The sequence below is a fragment of the Ascaphus truei genome, unplaced genomic scaffold (assembly GCF_040206685.1).
Source record: "Ascaphus truei isolate aAscTru1 unplaced genomic scaffold, aAscTru1.hap1 HAP1_SCAFFOLD_1501, whole genome shotgun sequence".
Classification (NCBI taxonomy): domain Eukaryota; kingdom Metazoa; phylum Chordata; class Amphibia; order Anura; family Ascaphidae; genus Ascaphus; species Ascaphus truei.
Genome location: NW_027454388.1, coordinates 22,501 through 38,130, shown reverse-complemented (window position 1 = coordinate 38,130; position 15,630 = coordinate 22,501). Strand labels below are relative to the sequence as shown.

Below are 15,630 nucleotides of genomic sequence, written 5' to 3'. Positions count from 1 at the left end.
TAGTGTGTGTGAGGGGGAGGCTGGCACTGCCCGCGCTGTACCTGTGCTGTGTATACATGGTGTAGTAGTGTGTGTGAGGGGGGGCTGGAACTGCCCGCGCTGTACCTGTGCTGTGTATACATGGTGTAGTAGTGTGTGTGAGGGGGAGGCTGGCACTGCCGCGCTGTACCTGTGCTGTGTATACATGGTGTAGTAGTGTGTGTGAGGGGGAGGCTGGCACTGCCCGCGCTGTACCTGTGCTGTGTATACATGGTGTAGTAGTGTGTGTGAGGGGGAGGCTGGCACAGCCCATGCTGTACCTGTGCTGTGTATACATGGTGTAGTAGTGTGTGTGAGGGGGAGGCTGGCACTGCCGCGCTGTACCTGTGCTGTGTATACATGGTGTAGTAGTGTGTGTGAGGGGGAGGCTGGCACTGCCCGCGCTGTACCTGTGCTGTGTATACATGGTGTAGTAGTGTGTGTGAGGGGGAGGCTGGCACAGCCCATGCTGTACCTGTGCTGTGTATACATGGTGTAGTAGTGTGTGTGAGGGGAGGCTGGCACTGCCCGCGCTGTACCTGTGCTGTGTATACATGGTGTAGTAGCGTGTGTGAGGGGGAGGCTGGCACTGCCCGCGCTGTACCTGTGCTGTGTATACATGGTGTAGTAGCGTGTGTGAGGGGGAGGCTGGCACTGCCGGGGCTGTACCTGTGCTGTGTATACATGGTGTAGTAGTGTGTGTGAGGGGGAGGCTGGCACTGCCCGCGCTGTACCTGTGCTGTGTATACCTGGTGTAGTAGTGTGTGTGAGGGGGAGGCTGGCACTGCCCGCGCTGTACCTGTGCTGTGTATACATGGTGTAGTAGTGTGTGTGAGGGGGAGGCTGGCACTGCTCGCGCTGTACCTGTGCTGTGTATACATGGTGTAGTAGTGTGTGTGAGGGGGAGGCTGGCACTGCCCGCGCTGTACCTGTGCTGTGTATACATGGTGTAGTAGTGTGTGTGAGGGGGAGGCTGGCGCTGCCCGCTCTGTACCTGTGCTGTGTATACATGGTGTAGTAGTGTGTGTGAGGGGGAGGCTGGCACTGCCCGCGCTGTACCTGTGCTGTGTATACATGGTGTAGTAGTGTGTGTGTGTGGGGGGGAGGCTGGCACTGCCGCTGCCCGCGCTGTACCTGTGCTGTGTATACATGGTGTAGTAGTGTGTGTGAGGGGGAGGCTGGCACTGCCCGCGCTGTACCTGTGCTGTGTATACATGGTGTAGTAGTGTGTGTGAGGGGGAGGCTGGCACTGCCCGCGCTGTACCTGTGCTGTGTATACATGGTGTAGTAGTGTGTGTGAGGGAGAGGCTGGCACTGCCCGCGCTGTACCTGTGCTGTGTATACATGGTGTAGTAGTGTGTGTGAGGGGGAGGTGGCACTGCCGCTGCCCGCGCTGTACCTGTGCTGTGTATGCATGGTGTAGTAGTGTGTGTGAGGGGGGGAGGCTGGCACTGCCCGCGCTGTACCTGTGCTGTGTATACATGGTGTAGTAGTGTGTGTGAGGGGGAGGCTGGCACTGCCGCTGCCCGCGCTGTACCTGTGCTGTGTATACATGGTGTAGTAGTGTGTGTGAGGGGGAGGCTGGCACTGCCCACGCTGTACCTGTGCTGTGTATACATGGTGTAGTAGTGTGTGTGAGGGGGAGGCTGGCACTGCCCGCGCTGTACCTGTGCTGTGTATACATGGTGTAGTAGTGTGTGTGAGGGGGAGGCTGGCACTGCCCGCGCTGTACCTGTGCTGTGTATACATGGTGTAGTAGTGTGTGTGAGGGGGAGGCTGGCACTGCCCGCGCTGTACCTGTGCTGTGTATACATGGTGTAGTAGTGTGTGTGTGAGGGGGAGGCTGGCACTGCCCGCGCTGTACCTGTGCTGTGTATACATGGTGTAGTAGTGTGTGTCAGGGAGAGGCTGGCACTGCCCGCGCTGTACCTGTGCTATGTATACATGGTGTAGTAGTGTGTGTGAGGGGGAGGCTGGCACTGCCCGTGCTGTACCTGTGCTGTGTATACATGGTGTAGTAGTGTGTGTGAGGGGGAGGCTGGCGCTGCCCGCGCTGTACCTGTGCTGTGTATACATGGTGTAGTAGTGTGTGAGGGGGAGGCTGCCGCTGCCCGCGCTGTACCTGTGCTGTGTATACATGGTGTAGTAGTGTGTGTGTGTGGGGGAGGCTGGCACTGCCCGCGCTGTACCTGTGCTGTGTATACATGGTGTAGTAGTGTGTGTGAGGGGGAGGCTGGCACTGCCCGCGCTGTACCTGTGCTGTGTATACATGGTGTAGTAGTGTGTGTGAGGGGGAGGCTGGCACTGCCCGCGCTGTACCTGTGCTGTGTATACATGGTGTAGTAGTGTGTGTGAGGGGGAGGCTGGCACTGCCCGCGCTGTACCTGTGCTGTGTATACATGGTGTAGTAGTGTGTGTGTGAGGGGGAGGCTGGCACTGCCCGCGCTGTACCTGTGCTGTGTATACATGGTGTAGTAGTGTGTGTGAGGGGGAGGCTGCCGCTGCCCGCGCTGTACCTGTGCTGTGTATACATGGTGTAGTAGTGTGTGTGAGGGGGAGGCTGGCACTGCCCGCGCTGTACCTGTGCTGTGTATACATGGTGTAGTAGTGTGTGTGAGGGGAGAGGCTGGCACTGCCCGCGCTGTACCTGTGCTGTGTATACATGGTGTAGTAGTGTGTGTGAGGGGGAGGCTGGCACTGCCCGCGCTGTACCTGTGCTGTGTATACATGGTGTAGTAGTGTGTGTGAGGGGGAGGCTGCCGCTGCCCGCGCTGTACCTGTGCTGTGTATACATGGTGTAGTAGTGTGTGTGAGGGGGAGGCTGGCACTGCCCGCGCTGTACCTGTGCTGTGTATACATGGTGTAGTAGTGTGTGTGAGGGGGAGGCTGGCACTGCCCGCGCTGTACCTGTGCTGTGTATACATGGTGTAGTAGTGTGTGTGAGGGGGAGGCTGGCACTGCCGCTGCCCGCGCTGTACCTGTGCTGTGTATACATGGTGTAGTAGTGTGTGTGAGGGGGAGGCTGGCACTGCCCGCGCTGTACCTGTGCTGTGTATACATGGTGTAGTAGTGTGTGTGAGGGGGAGGCTGGCACTGCCCGCGCTGTACCTGTGCTGTGTATACATGGTGTAGTAGTGTGTGTGAGGGGGAGGCTGGCACTGCCGCTGCCCGCGCTGTACCTGTGCTGTGTATACATGGTGTAGTAGTGTGTGTGGAGGGGGAGGCTGGCACTGCCCGCGCTGTACCTGTGCTGTGTATACATGGTGTAGTTGTGTGTGTGAGGGGGAGGCTGGCACTGCCCGCGCTGTACCTGTGCTGTGTATACATGGTGTAGTAGTGTGTGTGAGGGGGAGGCTGCCGCTGCCCGCGCTGTACCTGTGCTGTGTATACATGGTGTAGTAGTGTGTGTGAGGGGGAGGCTGGCACTGCCCGCACTGTACCTGTGCTGTGTATACATGGTGTAGTAGTGTGTGTGAGGGGGAGGCTGGCGCTGCCCGCGCTGTACCTGTGCTGTGTATACATGGTGTAGTAGTGTGTGTGAGGGGGAGGCTGGCGCTGCCCGCGCTGTACCTGTGTTGTGTATACATGGTGTAGTAGTGTGTGTGAGGGGGAGGCTGGCGCTGCCCGCGCTGTACCTGTGCTGTGTATACATGGTGTAGTAGTGTGTGTGAGGGGGAGGCTGGCACTGCCCGCGCTGTACCTGTGCTATGTATACATGGTGTAGTAGTGTGTGTGAGGGGGAGGCTGGCACTGCCCGTGCTGTACCTGTGCTGTGTAAACATGGTGTAGTAGTGTGTGTGAGGGGGAGGCTGGCGCTGCCCGCGCTGTACCTGTGCTGTGTATACATGGTGTAGTAGTGTGTGAGGGGGAGGCTGCCGCTGCCCGCGCTGTACCTGTGCTGTGTATACATGGTGTAGTAGTGTGTGTGTGGGGGAGGCTGGCACTGCCCGCGCTGTACCTGTGCTATGTATACATGGTGTAGTAGTGTGTGTGAGGGGGAGGCTGCCGCTGCCCGCGCTGTACCTGTGCTGTGTATACATGGTGTAGTAGTGTGTGTGAGGGGGAGGCTGGCACTGCCCGCGCTGTACCTGTGCTGTGTATACATGGTGTAGTAGTGTGAGGGGGAGGCTGGCACTGCCCGCGCTGTACCTGTGCTGTGTATGCATGGTGTAGTAGTGTGTGTGAGGGGGAGGCTGCCGCTGCCCGCGCTGTACCTGTGCTGTGTATACATGGTGTAGTAGTGTGTGTGAGGGGGAGGCTGGCACTGCCCGCGCTGTACCTGTGCTGTGTATACATGGTGTAGTAGTGTGTGTGAGGGGGAGGCTGGCACTGCCCGCGCTGTACCTGTGCTGTGTATACATGGTGTAGTAGTGTGTGTGAGGGAGAGGCTGGCACTGCCCGCGCTGTACCTGTGCTGTGTATACATGGTGTAGTAGTGTGTGTGAGGGGGAGGCTGGCACTGCCCGCGCTGTACCTGTGCTGTGTATACATGGTGTAGTAGTGTGTGTGAGGGGGAGGCTGGCACTGCCCGCGCTGTACCTGTGCTGTGTATACATGGTGTAGTAGTGTGTGTGAGGGGGAGGCTGCCGCTGCCCGCGCTGTACCTGTGCTGTGTATACATGGTGTAGTAGTGTGTGTGAGGGGGAGGCTGGCACTGCCCGCGCTGTACCTGTGCTGTGTATACATGGTGTAGTAGTGTGTGTGAGGGGGAGGCTGGCACTGCCCGCGCTGTACCTGTGCTGTGTATACATGGTGTAGTAGTGTGTGTGAGGGGGAGGCTGGCACTGCCGCTGCCCGCGCTGTACCTGTGCTGTGTATACATGGTGTAGTAGTGTGTGTGAGGGGGAGGCTGGCACTGCCCGCGCTGTACCTGTGCTGTGTATACATGGTGTAGTAGTGTGTGTGAGGGGGAGGCTGGCACTGCCCGCGCTGTACCTGTGCTGTGTATACATGGTGTAGTAGTGTGTGTGGGGGGGAGGCTGGCACTGCCCGCGCTGTACCTGTGCTGTGTATACATGGTGTAGTAGTGTGTGTGGGGGGGAGGCTGGCACTGCCCGCGCTGTACCTGTGCTGTGTATACATGGTGTAGTTGTGTGTGTGAGGGGGAGGCTGGCACTGCCCGCGCTGTACCTGTGCTGTGTATACATGGTGTAGTAGTGTGTGTGAGGGGGAGGCTGGCACTGGCACTACCCGCGCTGTACCTGTGCTGTGTATACATGGTGTAGTAGTGTGTGTGAGGGGGAGGCTGGCACTGCCCGCGCTGTACCTGTGCTGTGTATACATGGTGTAGTAGTGTGTGTGAGGGGGAGGCTGGCACTGCCGCTGCCCGTGCTGTACCTGTGCTATGTATACATGGTGTAGTAGTGTGTGTCAGGGAGAAGCTGGCACTGCCCGCGCTGTACCTGTGCTGTGTATTCATGGTGTAGTATTGTGTGTGAGGGGAGGCTGCCGCTGCCCGCGCTGTACCTGTGCTGTGTATACATGGTGTAGTATTGTGTGTGAGGAGGAGGCTGGCACTGCCGCTGCCCGCGCTGTACCTGTGCTGTGTAAACATGGTGTAGTAGTGTGTGTGAGGGGGAGGCTGGCACTGCCCGCGCTGTACCTGTGCTGTGTATACATGGTGTTGTAGTGTGTGAGGGGGAGGCTGGCACTGCCCGCGCTGTACCTGTGCTGTGTATACATGGTGTAGTAGTGTGTGTGTGTGTGAGAGGGAGGCTGGCACTGCCGCTGCCCGCGCTGTCCCTGTGCTGTGTATACATGGTGTAGTAGTGTGTGTGAGGGGGAGGCTGGCACTGCCCGCGCTGTACCTGTGCTGTGTATACATGGTGTAGTAGTGTGTGTGAGGGGGAGGCTGGCACTGCCCGCGCTGTACCTGTGCTGTGTATACATGGTGTAGTAGTGTGTGTGAGGGGGAGGCTGGCACTGCCCGCGCTGTACCTGTGCTGTGTATACATGGTGTAGTAGTGTGTGTGAGGGGGGGGCTGGCACTGCCCGCGCTGTACCTGTGCTGTGTATACATGGTGTAGTAGTGTGTGTGAGGGGGAGGCTGGCACTGCCCGCGCTGTACCTGTGCTGTGTATACATGGTGCAGTAGTGTGTGTGAGGGGGAGGCTGGCACTGCCCGCGCTGTACCTGTGCTGTGTATACATGGTGTAGTAGTGTGTGTGAGGGGGGGAGGCTGGCACTGCCCGCGCTGTACCTGTGCTGTGTATACATGGTGTAGTAGTGTGTGTGAGGGGGAGGCTGGCACTGCCCGCGCTGTACCTGTGCTGTGTATACATGGTGTAGTAGTGTGTGTGAGGGGGAGGCTGGCACTGCCCGCGCTGTACCTGTGCTGTGTATACATGGTGTAGTAGTGTGTGTGAGGGGGAGGCTGGCACTGCCCGCGCTGTACCTGTGCTGTGTATACATGGTGTAGTAGTGTGTGTGAGGGGGAGGCTGGCACTGCCCGCGCTGTACCTGTGCTGTGTATACATGGTGTAGTAGTGTGTGTGAGGGGGAGGCTGCCACTGCCCGCGGTGTACCTGTGCTGTGTATACATGGTGTAGAAGTGTGTGTGAGGGGGAGGCTGGCACTGCCCGCGCTGTACCTGTGCTGTGTATACATGGTGTAGTAGTGTGTGTGAGGGGGAGGCTGGCACTGCCCGCGCTGTACCTGTGCTGTGTATACATGGTGTAGTAGTGTGTGTGAGGGGGAGGCTGGCACTGCCCGCGCTGTACCTGTGCTGTGTATACATGGTGTAGTAGTGTGTGTGAGGGGGAGGCTGGCACTGCCCGCGCTGTACCTGTGCTGTGTATACATGGTGTAGTAGTGTGTGTGAGGGGGAGGCTGGCACTGCCCGCGCTGTACCTGTGCTGTGTATACATGGTGTAGTAGTGTGTGTGGGGGGGAGGCTGGCACTGCCCGCGCTGTACCTGTGCTGTGTATACATGGTGTAGTAGTGTGTGTGAGGGGGAGGCTGGCACTGCCCGCGCTGTACCTGTGCTGTGTATACATGGTGTTGTAGTGTGTGAGGGGGAGGCTGGCACTGCCCGCGCTGTACCTGTGCTGTGTATACATGGTGTAGTAGTGTGTGTGAGGGGGAGGCTGGCGCTGCCCGCGCTGTCCCTGTGCTGTGTATACATGGTGTAGTAGTGTGTGTGTGTGAGAGGGAGGCTGGCACTGCCCGCGCTGTACCTGTGCTGTGTATACATGGTGTAGTAGTGTGTGTGAGGGGGAGGCTGGCACTGCCCGCGCTGTACCTGTGCTGTGTATACATGGTGTAGTAGTGTATGTGAGGGGGAGGCTGGCACTGCCGCTGCCCGCGCTGTCCCTGTGCTGTGTATACATGGTGTAGTAGTGTGTGTGAGGGGGAGGTTGGCACTGCCCGCGCTGTACCTGTGCTGTGTATACATGGTGTAGTAGTGTGTGTGAGGGGGAGGCTGGCACTGCCGCTGCCCGCGCTGTACCTGTGCTGTGTATACATGGTGCAGTAGTGTGTGTGAGGGGGAGGCTGCCACTGCCCGCGCTGTACCTGTGCTGTTTATACATGGTGTAGTAGTGTGTGTGAGGGGGAGGCTGGCACTGCCCGCGCTGTACCTGTGCTGTGTATACATGGTGTAGTAGTGTGTGTGAGGGGGAGGCTGGCACTGCCTGCGCTGTACCTGTGCTGTGTATACATGATGTAGTAGTGTGTGTGAGGGGGAGGCTGGCACTGCCCGCGCTGTACCTGTGCTGTGTATACATGGTGTAGTAGTGTGTGTGAGGGGGAGGCTGGCACTGCCCGCGCTGTACCTGTGCTGTGTATACATGGTGTAGTAGTGTGTGTGAGGGGGAGGCTGGCACTGCCCGCGCTGTACCTGTGCTGTGTATACATGGTGTAGTAGTGTGTGTGAGGGGGAGGCTGGCACTGCCCGCGCTGTACCTGTGCTGTGTATACATGGTGCAGTAGTGTGTGTGAGGGGGAGGCTGCCGCTGCCCGCGCTGTACCTGTGCTGTGTATACATGGTGTAGTAGTGTGTGTGAGGGGGAGGCTGGCACTGCCCGCGCTGTACCTGTGCTGTGTATACATGGTGTAGTAGTGTGTGTGAGGGGGAGGCTGGCACTGCCCGCGCTGTACCTGTGCTGTGTATACATGGTGTAGTAGTGTGTGTGAGGGGGAGGCTGGCACTGCCCGCGCTGTACCTGTGCTGTGTATACATGGTGTAGTAGTGTGTGTGAGGGGGAGGCTGGCACTGCCCGCGCTGTACCTGTGCTGTGTATACATGGTGTAGTAGTGTGTGTGAGGGGGAGGCTGGCACTGCCCGCGCTGTACCTGTGCTGTGTATACATGGTGTAGTAGTGTGTGTGAGGGGGAGGCTGGCACTGCCGCTGCCCGCGCTGTACCTGTGCTGTGTATACATGGTGTAGTAGTGTGTGTGAGGGGGAGGCTGGCACTGCCCGCGCTGTACCTGTGCTGTGTATACATGGTGTAGTAGTGTGTGTGAGGGGGAGGCTGGCACTGCCCGCGCTGTACCTGTGCTGTGTATACATGGTGTAGTAGTGTGTGTGAGGGGGAGGCTGGCACTGCCGCTGCCCGCGCTGTACCTGTGCTGTGTATACATGGTGTAGTAGTGTGTGAGAGGGGGAGGCTGGCACTGCCCGCGCTGTACCTGTGCTGTGTATACATGGTGTAGTAGTGTGTGTGAGGGGGAGGCTGGCACTGCCCGCGCTGTACCTGTGCTGTGTATACATGGTGTAGTAGTGTGTGTGAGGGGGAGGCTGGCACTGCCTGCGCTGTACCTGTGCTGTGTATACATGATGTAGTAGTGTGTGTGAGGGGGAGGCTGGCACTGCCCGCGCTGTACCTGTGCTGTGTATACATGGTGTAGTAGTGTGTGTGAGGGGGAGGCTGGCACTGCCTGCGCTGTACCTGTGCTGTGTATACATGATGTAGTAGTGTGTGTGAGGGGGAGGCTGGCACTGCCCGCGCTGTACCTGTGCTGTGTATACATGGTGTAGTAGTGTGTGTGAGGGGGAGGCTGGCACTGCCCGCGCTGTACCTGTGCTGTGTATACATGGTGTAGTAGTGTGTGTGAGGGGGAGGCTGGCACTGCCCGCGCTGTACCTGTGCTGTGTATACATGGTGTAGTAGTGTGTGTGAGGGGGAGGCTGGCACTGCCCGCGCTGTACCTGTGCTGTGTATACATGGTGCAGTAGTGTGTGTGAGGGGGAGGCTGCCGCTGCCCGCGCTGTACCTGTGCTGTGTATACATGGTGTAGTAGTGTGTGTGAGGGGGAGGCTGGCACTGCCCGCGCTGTACCTGTGCTGTGTATACATGGTGTAGTAGTGTGTGTGAGGGGGAGGCTGGCACTGCCCGCGCTGTACCTGTGCTGTGTATACATGGTGTAGTAGTGTGTGTGAGGGGGAGGCTGGCACTGCCCGCGCTGTACCTGTGCTGTGTATACATGGTGTAGTAGTGTGTGTGAGGGGGAGGCTGGCACTGCCCGCGCTGTACCTGTGCTGTGTATACATGGTGTAGTAGTGTGTGTGAGGGGGAGGCTGGCACTGCCCGCGCTGTACCTGTGCTGTGTATACATGGTGTAGTAGTGTGTGTGAGGGGGAGGCTGGCACTGCCGCTGCCCGCGCTGTACCTGTGCTGTGTATACATGGTGTAGTAGTGTGTGTGAGGGGGAGGCTGGCACTGCCCGCGCTGTACCTGTGCTGTGTATACATGGTGTAGTAGTGTGTGTGAGGGGGAGGCTGGCACTGCCCGCGCTGTACCTGTGCTGTGTATACATGGTGTAGTAGTGTGTGTGAGGGGGAGGCTGGCACTGCCGCTGCCCGCGCTGTACCTGTGCTGTGTATACATGGTGTAGTAGTGTGTGAGAGGGGGAGGCTGGCACTGCCCGCGCTGTACCTGTGCTGTGTATACATGGTGTAGTAGTGTGTGTGAGGGGGAGGCTGGCACTGCCCGCGCTGTACCTGTGCTGTGTATACATGGTGTAGTAGTGTGTGTGAGGGGGAGGCTGCCGCTGCCCGCGCTGTACCTGTGCTGTGTATACATGGTGTAGTAGTGTGTGTGAGGGGGAGGCTGGCACTGCCCGCGCTGTACCTGTGCTGTGTATACATGGTGTAGTAGTGTGTGTGAGGGGGAGGCTGGCACTGCCGCTGCCCGCGCTGTACCTGTGCTGTGTATACATGGTGTAGTAGTGTGTGTGAGGGGGAGGCTGGCACTGCCGCTGCCCGCGCTGTACCTGTGCTGTGTATACATGGTGTAGTAGTGTGTGTGGGGGAGGCTGGCACTGCCCGCGCTGTACCTGTGCTGTGTATACATGGTGTAGTAGTGTGTGTGAGGGGGAGGCTGGCACTGCCTGCGCTGTACCTGTGCTGTGTATACATGGTGTAGTAGTGTGTGTGAGGGGGAGGCTGGCACTGCCCGCGCTGTACCTGTGCTGTGTATACATGGTGTAGTAGTGTGTGTGAGGGGGAGGCTGGCACTGCCCGCGCTGTACCTGTGCTGTGTATACATGGTGTAGTAGTGTGTGTGAGGGGGAGGCTGGCACTGCCCGCGCTGTACCTGTGCTGTGTATACATGGTGTAGTAGTGTGTGTGAGGGGGAGGCTGGCACTGCCCGCGCTGTACCTGTGCTGTGTATACATGGTGTAGTAGTGTGTGTGAGGGGGAGGCTGGCACTGCCCGCGCTGTACCTGTGCTGTGTATACATGGTGTAGTAGTGTGTGTGAGGGGGAGGCTGGCACTGCCCGCGCTGTACCTGTGCTGTGTATACATGGTGTAGTAGTGTGTGTGAGGGGGAGGCTGGCACTGCCGCTGCCCGTGCTGTACCTGTGCTGTGTATACATGGTGTAGTAGTGTGTGTGAGGGGGAGGCTGGCACTGCCCGCGCTGTACCTGTGCTGTGTATACATGGTGTAGTAGTGTGTGTGAGGGGGAGGCTGGCACTGCCCGCGCTGTACCTGTGCTGTGTATACATGGTGTAGTAGTGTGTGTGAGGGGGAGGCTGGCACTGCCGCTGCCCGCGCTGTACCTGTGCTGTGTATACATGGTGTAGTAGTGTGTGAGGGGGAGGCTGGCACTGCCCGCGCTGTACCTGTGCTGTGTATACATGGTGTAGTAGTGTGTGTGAGGGGGAGGCTGGCACTGCCCGCGCTGTACCTGTGCTGTGTATACATGGTGTAGTAGTGTGTGTGAGGGGGAGGCTGGCACTGCCCGCGTAGTACCTGTGCTGTGTATACATGGTGTAGTAGTGTGTGTGAGGGGGAGGCTGGCACTGCCCGCGCTGTACCTGTGCTGTGTATACATGGTGTAGTAGTGTGTGTGTGAGGGGGAGGCTGGCACTGCCCGCGCTGTACCTGTGCTGTGTATACATGGTGTATTAGTGTGTGTGAGGGGGAGGCTGGCACTGCCCGCGCTGTACCTGTGCTGTGTATACATGGTGTAGTAGTGTGTGTGAGGGGGAGGCTGGCACTGCCCGTGCTGTACCTGTGCTGTGTATACATGGTGTAGTAGTGTGTGTGAGGGGGAGGCTGCCGCTGCCCGCGCTGTACCTGTGCTGTGTATACATGGTGTAGTAGTGTGTGTGAGGGGGAGGCTGGCACTGCCCGCGCTGTACCTGTGCTGTGTATACATGGTGTAGTAGTGTGTGTGAGGGGGAGGCTGGCACTGCCCGCGCTGTACCTGTGCTGTGTATACATGGTGTAGTAGTGTGTGTGAGGGGGAGGCTGCCGCTGCCCGCGCTGTACCTGTGCTGTGTATACATGGTGTAGTAGTGTGTGTGAGGGGGAGGCTGGCACTGCCCGCGCTGTACCTGTGCTGTGTATACATGGTGTAGTAGTGTGTGTGAGGGGGAGGCTGGCACTGCCCGCGCTGTACCTGTGCTGTATATACATGGTGTAGTAGTGTGTGTGAGGGGGAGGCTGGCACTGCCCGCGCTGTACCTGTGCTGTGTATACATGGTGTAGTAGTGTGTGTGAGGGGGAGGCTGCCGCTGCCCGCGCTGTACCTGTGCTGTGTATACATGGTGTAGTAGTGTGTGTGAGGGGGAGGCTGGCACTGCCCGCGCTGTACCTGTGCTGTGTATACATGGTGTAGTAGTGTGTGTGAGGGGGAGGCTGGCACTGCCCGCGCTGTACCTGTGCTGTGTATACATGGTGTAGTAGTGTGTGAGGGGGAGGCTGGCACTGCCCGCGCTGTACCTGTGCTGTGTGTACATGGTGTAGTAGTGTGTGAGGGGGAGGCTGGCACTGCCCGCGCTGTACCTGTGCTGTGTGTACATGGTGTAGTAGTGTGTGAGGGGGAGGCTGGCACTGCCCGCGCTGTACCTGTGCTGTGTATACATGGTGTAGTAGTGTGTGTGAGGGGGAGGCTGGCACTGCCCACGCTGTACCTGTGCTGTGTATACATGGTGTAGTAGTGTGTGTGAGGGGGAGGCTGGCACTGCCCGCGCTGTACCTGTGCTGTGTATACATGGTGTAGTATTGTGTGTGAGGGGGAGGCTGGCACTGCCCGCGCTGTACCTGTGCTGTGTATACATGGTGTAGTAGTGTGTGAGGGGGAGGCTGGCACTGCCCGCGCTGTACCTGTGCTGTGTATACATGGTGTAGTAGTGTGTGTGAGGGGGAGGCTGGCACTGCCCGCGCTGTACCTGTGCTGTGTATACATGGTGTAGTAGTGTGTGAGGGGGAGGCTGGCACTGCCGCTGCCCGCGCTGTACCTGTGCTGTGTATACATGGTGTAGTAGTGTGTGTGAGGGGGAGGCTGGCACTGCCCGCGCTGTACCTGTGCTGTGTATACATGGTGTAGCAGTGTGTGTGAGGGGGAGGCTGGCACTGCCCGCGCTGTACCTGTGCTGTGTATACATGGTGTAGTAGTGTGTGTGAGGGGGAGGCTGGCACTGCCCGCGCTGTACCTGTGCTGTGTATACATGGTGTAGTAGTGTGTGTGAGGGGGAGGCTGGCACTGCCCGCGCTGTACCTGTGCTGTGTATACATGGTGTAGCAGTGTGTGTGTGAGGGGAGGCTGGCACTGCCCGCGCTGTACCTGTGCTGTGTATACATGGTGTAGTAGTGTGTGTGAGGGGGAGGCTGCCGCTGCCCGCGCTGTACCTGTGCTGTGTATACATGGTGTAGTAGTGTGTGTGAGGGGGAGGCTGGCACTGCCCGCGCTGTACCTGTGCTGTGTATACATGGTGTAGTAGTGTGTGTGAGGGGGAGGCTGGCACTGCCCGCGTAGTACCTGTGCTGTGTATACATGGTGTAGTAGTGTGTGTGAGGGGGAGGCTGGCACTGCCCGCGCTGTACCTGTGCTGTGTATACATGGTGTAGTAGTGTGTGTGTGAGGGGGAGGCTGGCACTGCCCGCGCTGTACCTGTGCTGTGTATACATGGTGTATTAGTGTGTGTGAGGGGGAGGCTGGCACTGCCCGCGCTGTACCTGTGCTGTGTATACATGGTGTAGTAGTGTGTGTGAGGGGGAGGCTGGCACTGCCCGTGCTGTACCTGTGCTGTGTATACATGGTGTAGTAGTGTGTGTGAGGGGGAGGCTGCCGCTGCCCGCGCTGTACCTGTGCTGTGTATACATGGTGTAGTAGTGTGTGTGAGGGGGAGGCTGGCACTGCCCGCGCTGTACCTGTGCTGTGTATACATGGTGTAGTAGTGTGTGTGAGGGGGAGGCTGGCACTGCCCGCGCTGTACCTGTGCTGTGTATACATGGTGTAGTAGTGTGTGTGAGGGGGAGGCTGCCGCTGCCCGCGCTGTACCTGTGCTGTGTATACATGGTGTAGTAGTGTGTGTGAGGGGGAGGCTGGCACTGCCCGCGCTGTACCTGTGCTGTGTATACATGGTGTAGTAGTGTGTGTGAGGGGGAGGCTGGCACTGCCCGCGCTGTACCTGTGCTGTATATACATGGTGTAGTAGTGTGTGTGAGGGGGAGGCTGGCACTGCCCGCGCTGTACCTGTGCTGTGTATACATGGTGTAGTAGTGTGTGTGAGGGGAGGCTGCCGCTGCCCGCGCTGTACCTGTGCTGTGTATACATGGTGTAGTAGTGTGTGTGAGGGGGAGGCTGGCACTGCCCGCGCTGTACCTGTGCGGTGTATACATGGTGTAGTAGTGTGTGTGAGGGGGAGGCTGGCACTGCCCGCGCTGTACCTGTGCTGTGTATACATGGTGTAGTAGTGTGTGAGGGGGGAGGCTGGCACTGCCCGCGCTGTACCTGTGCTGTGTGTACATGGTGTAGTAGTGTGTGAGGGGGAGGCTGGCACTGCCCGCGCTGTACCTGTGCTGTGTGTACATGGTGTAGTAGTGTGTGAGGGGGAGGCTGGCACTGCCCGCGCTGTACCTGTGCTGTGTATACATGGTGTAGTAGTGTGTGTGAGGGGAGGCTGGCACTGCCCACGCTGTACCTGTGCTGTGTATACATGGTGTAGTGTGTGTGAGGGGGAGGCTGGCACTGCCCGCGCTGTAACCTGTGCTGTGTATACATGGTGTAGTATTGTGTGTGAGGGGAGGCTGGCACTGCCCGCGCTGTACCTGTGCTGTGTATACATGGTGTAGTAGTGTGTGAGGGGGAGGCTGGCACTGCCCGCGCTGTACCTGTGCTGTGTATACATGGTGTAGTAGTGTGTGTGAGGGGAGGCTGGCACTGCCCGCGCTGTACCTGTGCTGTGTATACATGGTGTAGTAGTGTGTGAGGGGGAGGCTGGCACTGCCGCTGCCCGCGCTGTACCTGTGCTGTGTATACATGGTGTAGTAGTGTGTGTGAGGGGGAGGCTGGCACTGCCCGCGCTGTACCTGTGCTGTGTATACATGGTGTAGCAGTGTGTGTGAGGGGGAGGCTGGCACTGCCCGCGCTGTACCTGTGCTGTGTATACATGGTGTAGTAGTGTGTGTGAGGGGGAGGCTGGCACTGCCCGCGCTGTACCTGTGCTGTGTATACATGGTGTAGTAGTGTGTGTGAGGGGGAGGCTGGCACTGCCGCGCTGTACCTGTGCTGTGTATACATGGTGTAGCAGTGTGTGTGTGAGGGGGAGGCTGGCACTGCCCGCGCTGTACCTGTGCTGTGTATACATGGTGTAGCAGTGTGTGTGTGAGGGGGAGGCTGGCACTGCCCGCGCTGTACCTGTGCTGTGTATACATGGTGTAGCAGTGTGTGTGTGAGGGGAGGCTGGCACTGCCGCTGACACCTCTCTTCCCCTCCCAACAGGAGACTGGAGACCCTCTGATGTCGCTCACATACGTCGTCTCGTCTGCCTGTAACGGTCTCATCGCTGCCCAGCTGCTCTATTATTGGAACGTCAGCTCTGCAGACAAGATGAAGACGAGCTAGAGGCACTTTCACCCTCCCCCTCCCTCTCACCTCTCTCCCCCTCCCTCTCACCTCTCTCCCCCTCCCTCTCTCCCCCTCCCTCTCTCTCCCTCCCTCTCCCTCTCTCTCTCTCTCCCCCATCTCTCCCCCTCCCCCTCTCTCCCCCTCCCTCTCACCTCTCTCCCCCTCCCTCTCTCCCCCTCCCTCTCTCTCCCTCCCTCTCCCTCTCTCTCTCTCTCCCCCATCTCTCCCCCTCCCCCTCTCTCCCCCTCCCTCTCACCTCTCTTTCCCCCCTCCCTCCCTCTACCCTCCCCCCTCCCTCCCTCTACCCTCT

At 58.8% G+C, this 15,630-nt stretch overlaps 1 protein-coding gene across 1 annotated transcript in view; it reads left to right on the top strand.

Annotated features, from left to right (window-relative positions):
• MPDU1 (mannose-P-dolichol utilization defect 1) overlaps positions 1 to 15,630 on the top strand; it is a 59,918-nt gene that overhangs the window by 43,892 nt on the left and 396 nt on the right. Inside the window, exon 7 of the mRNA XM_075581705.1 lies at positions 15,195 to 15,630. This exon is cut by the window's right edge and continues 396 nt beyond it. Coding sequence (XP_075437820.1) covers positions 15,195 to 15,317 — 123 coding nt within the window. The 3' untranslated portion in view covers positions 15,318 to 15,630. The remainder of the gene's footprint in view (positions 1 to 15,194) is intronic.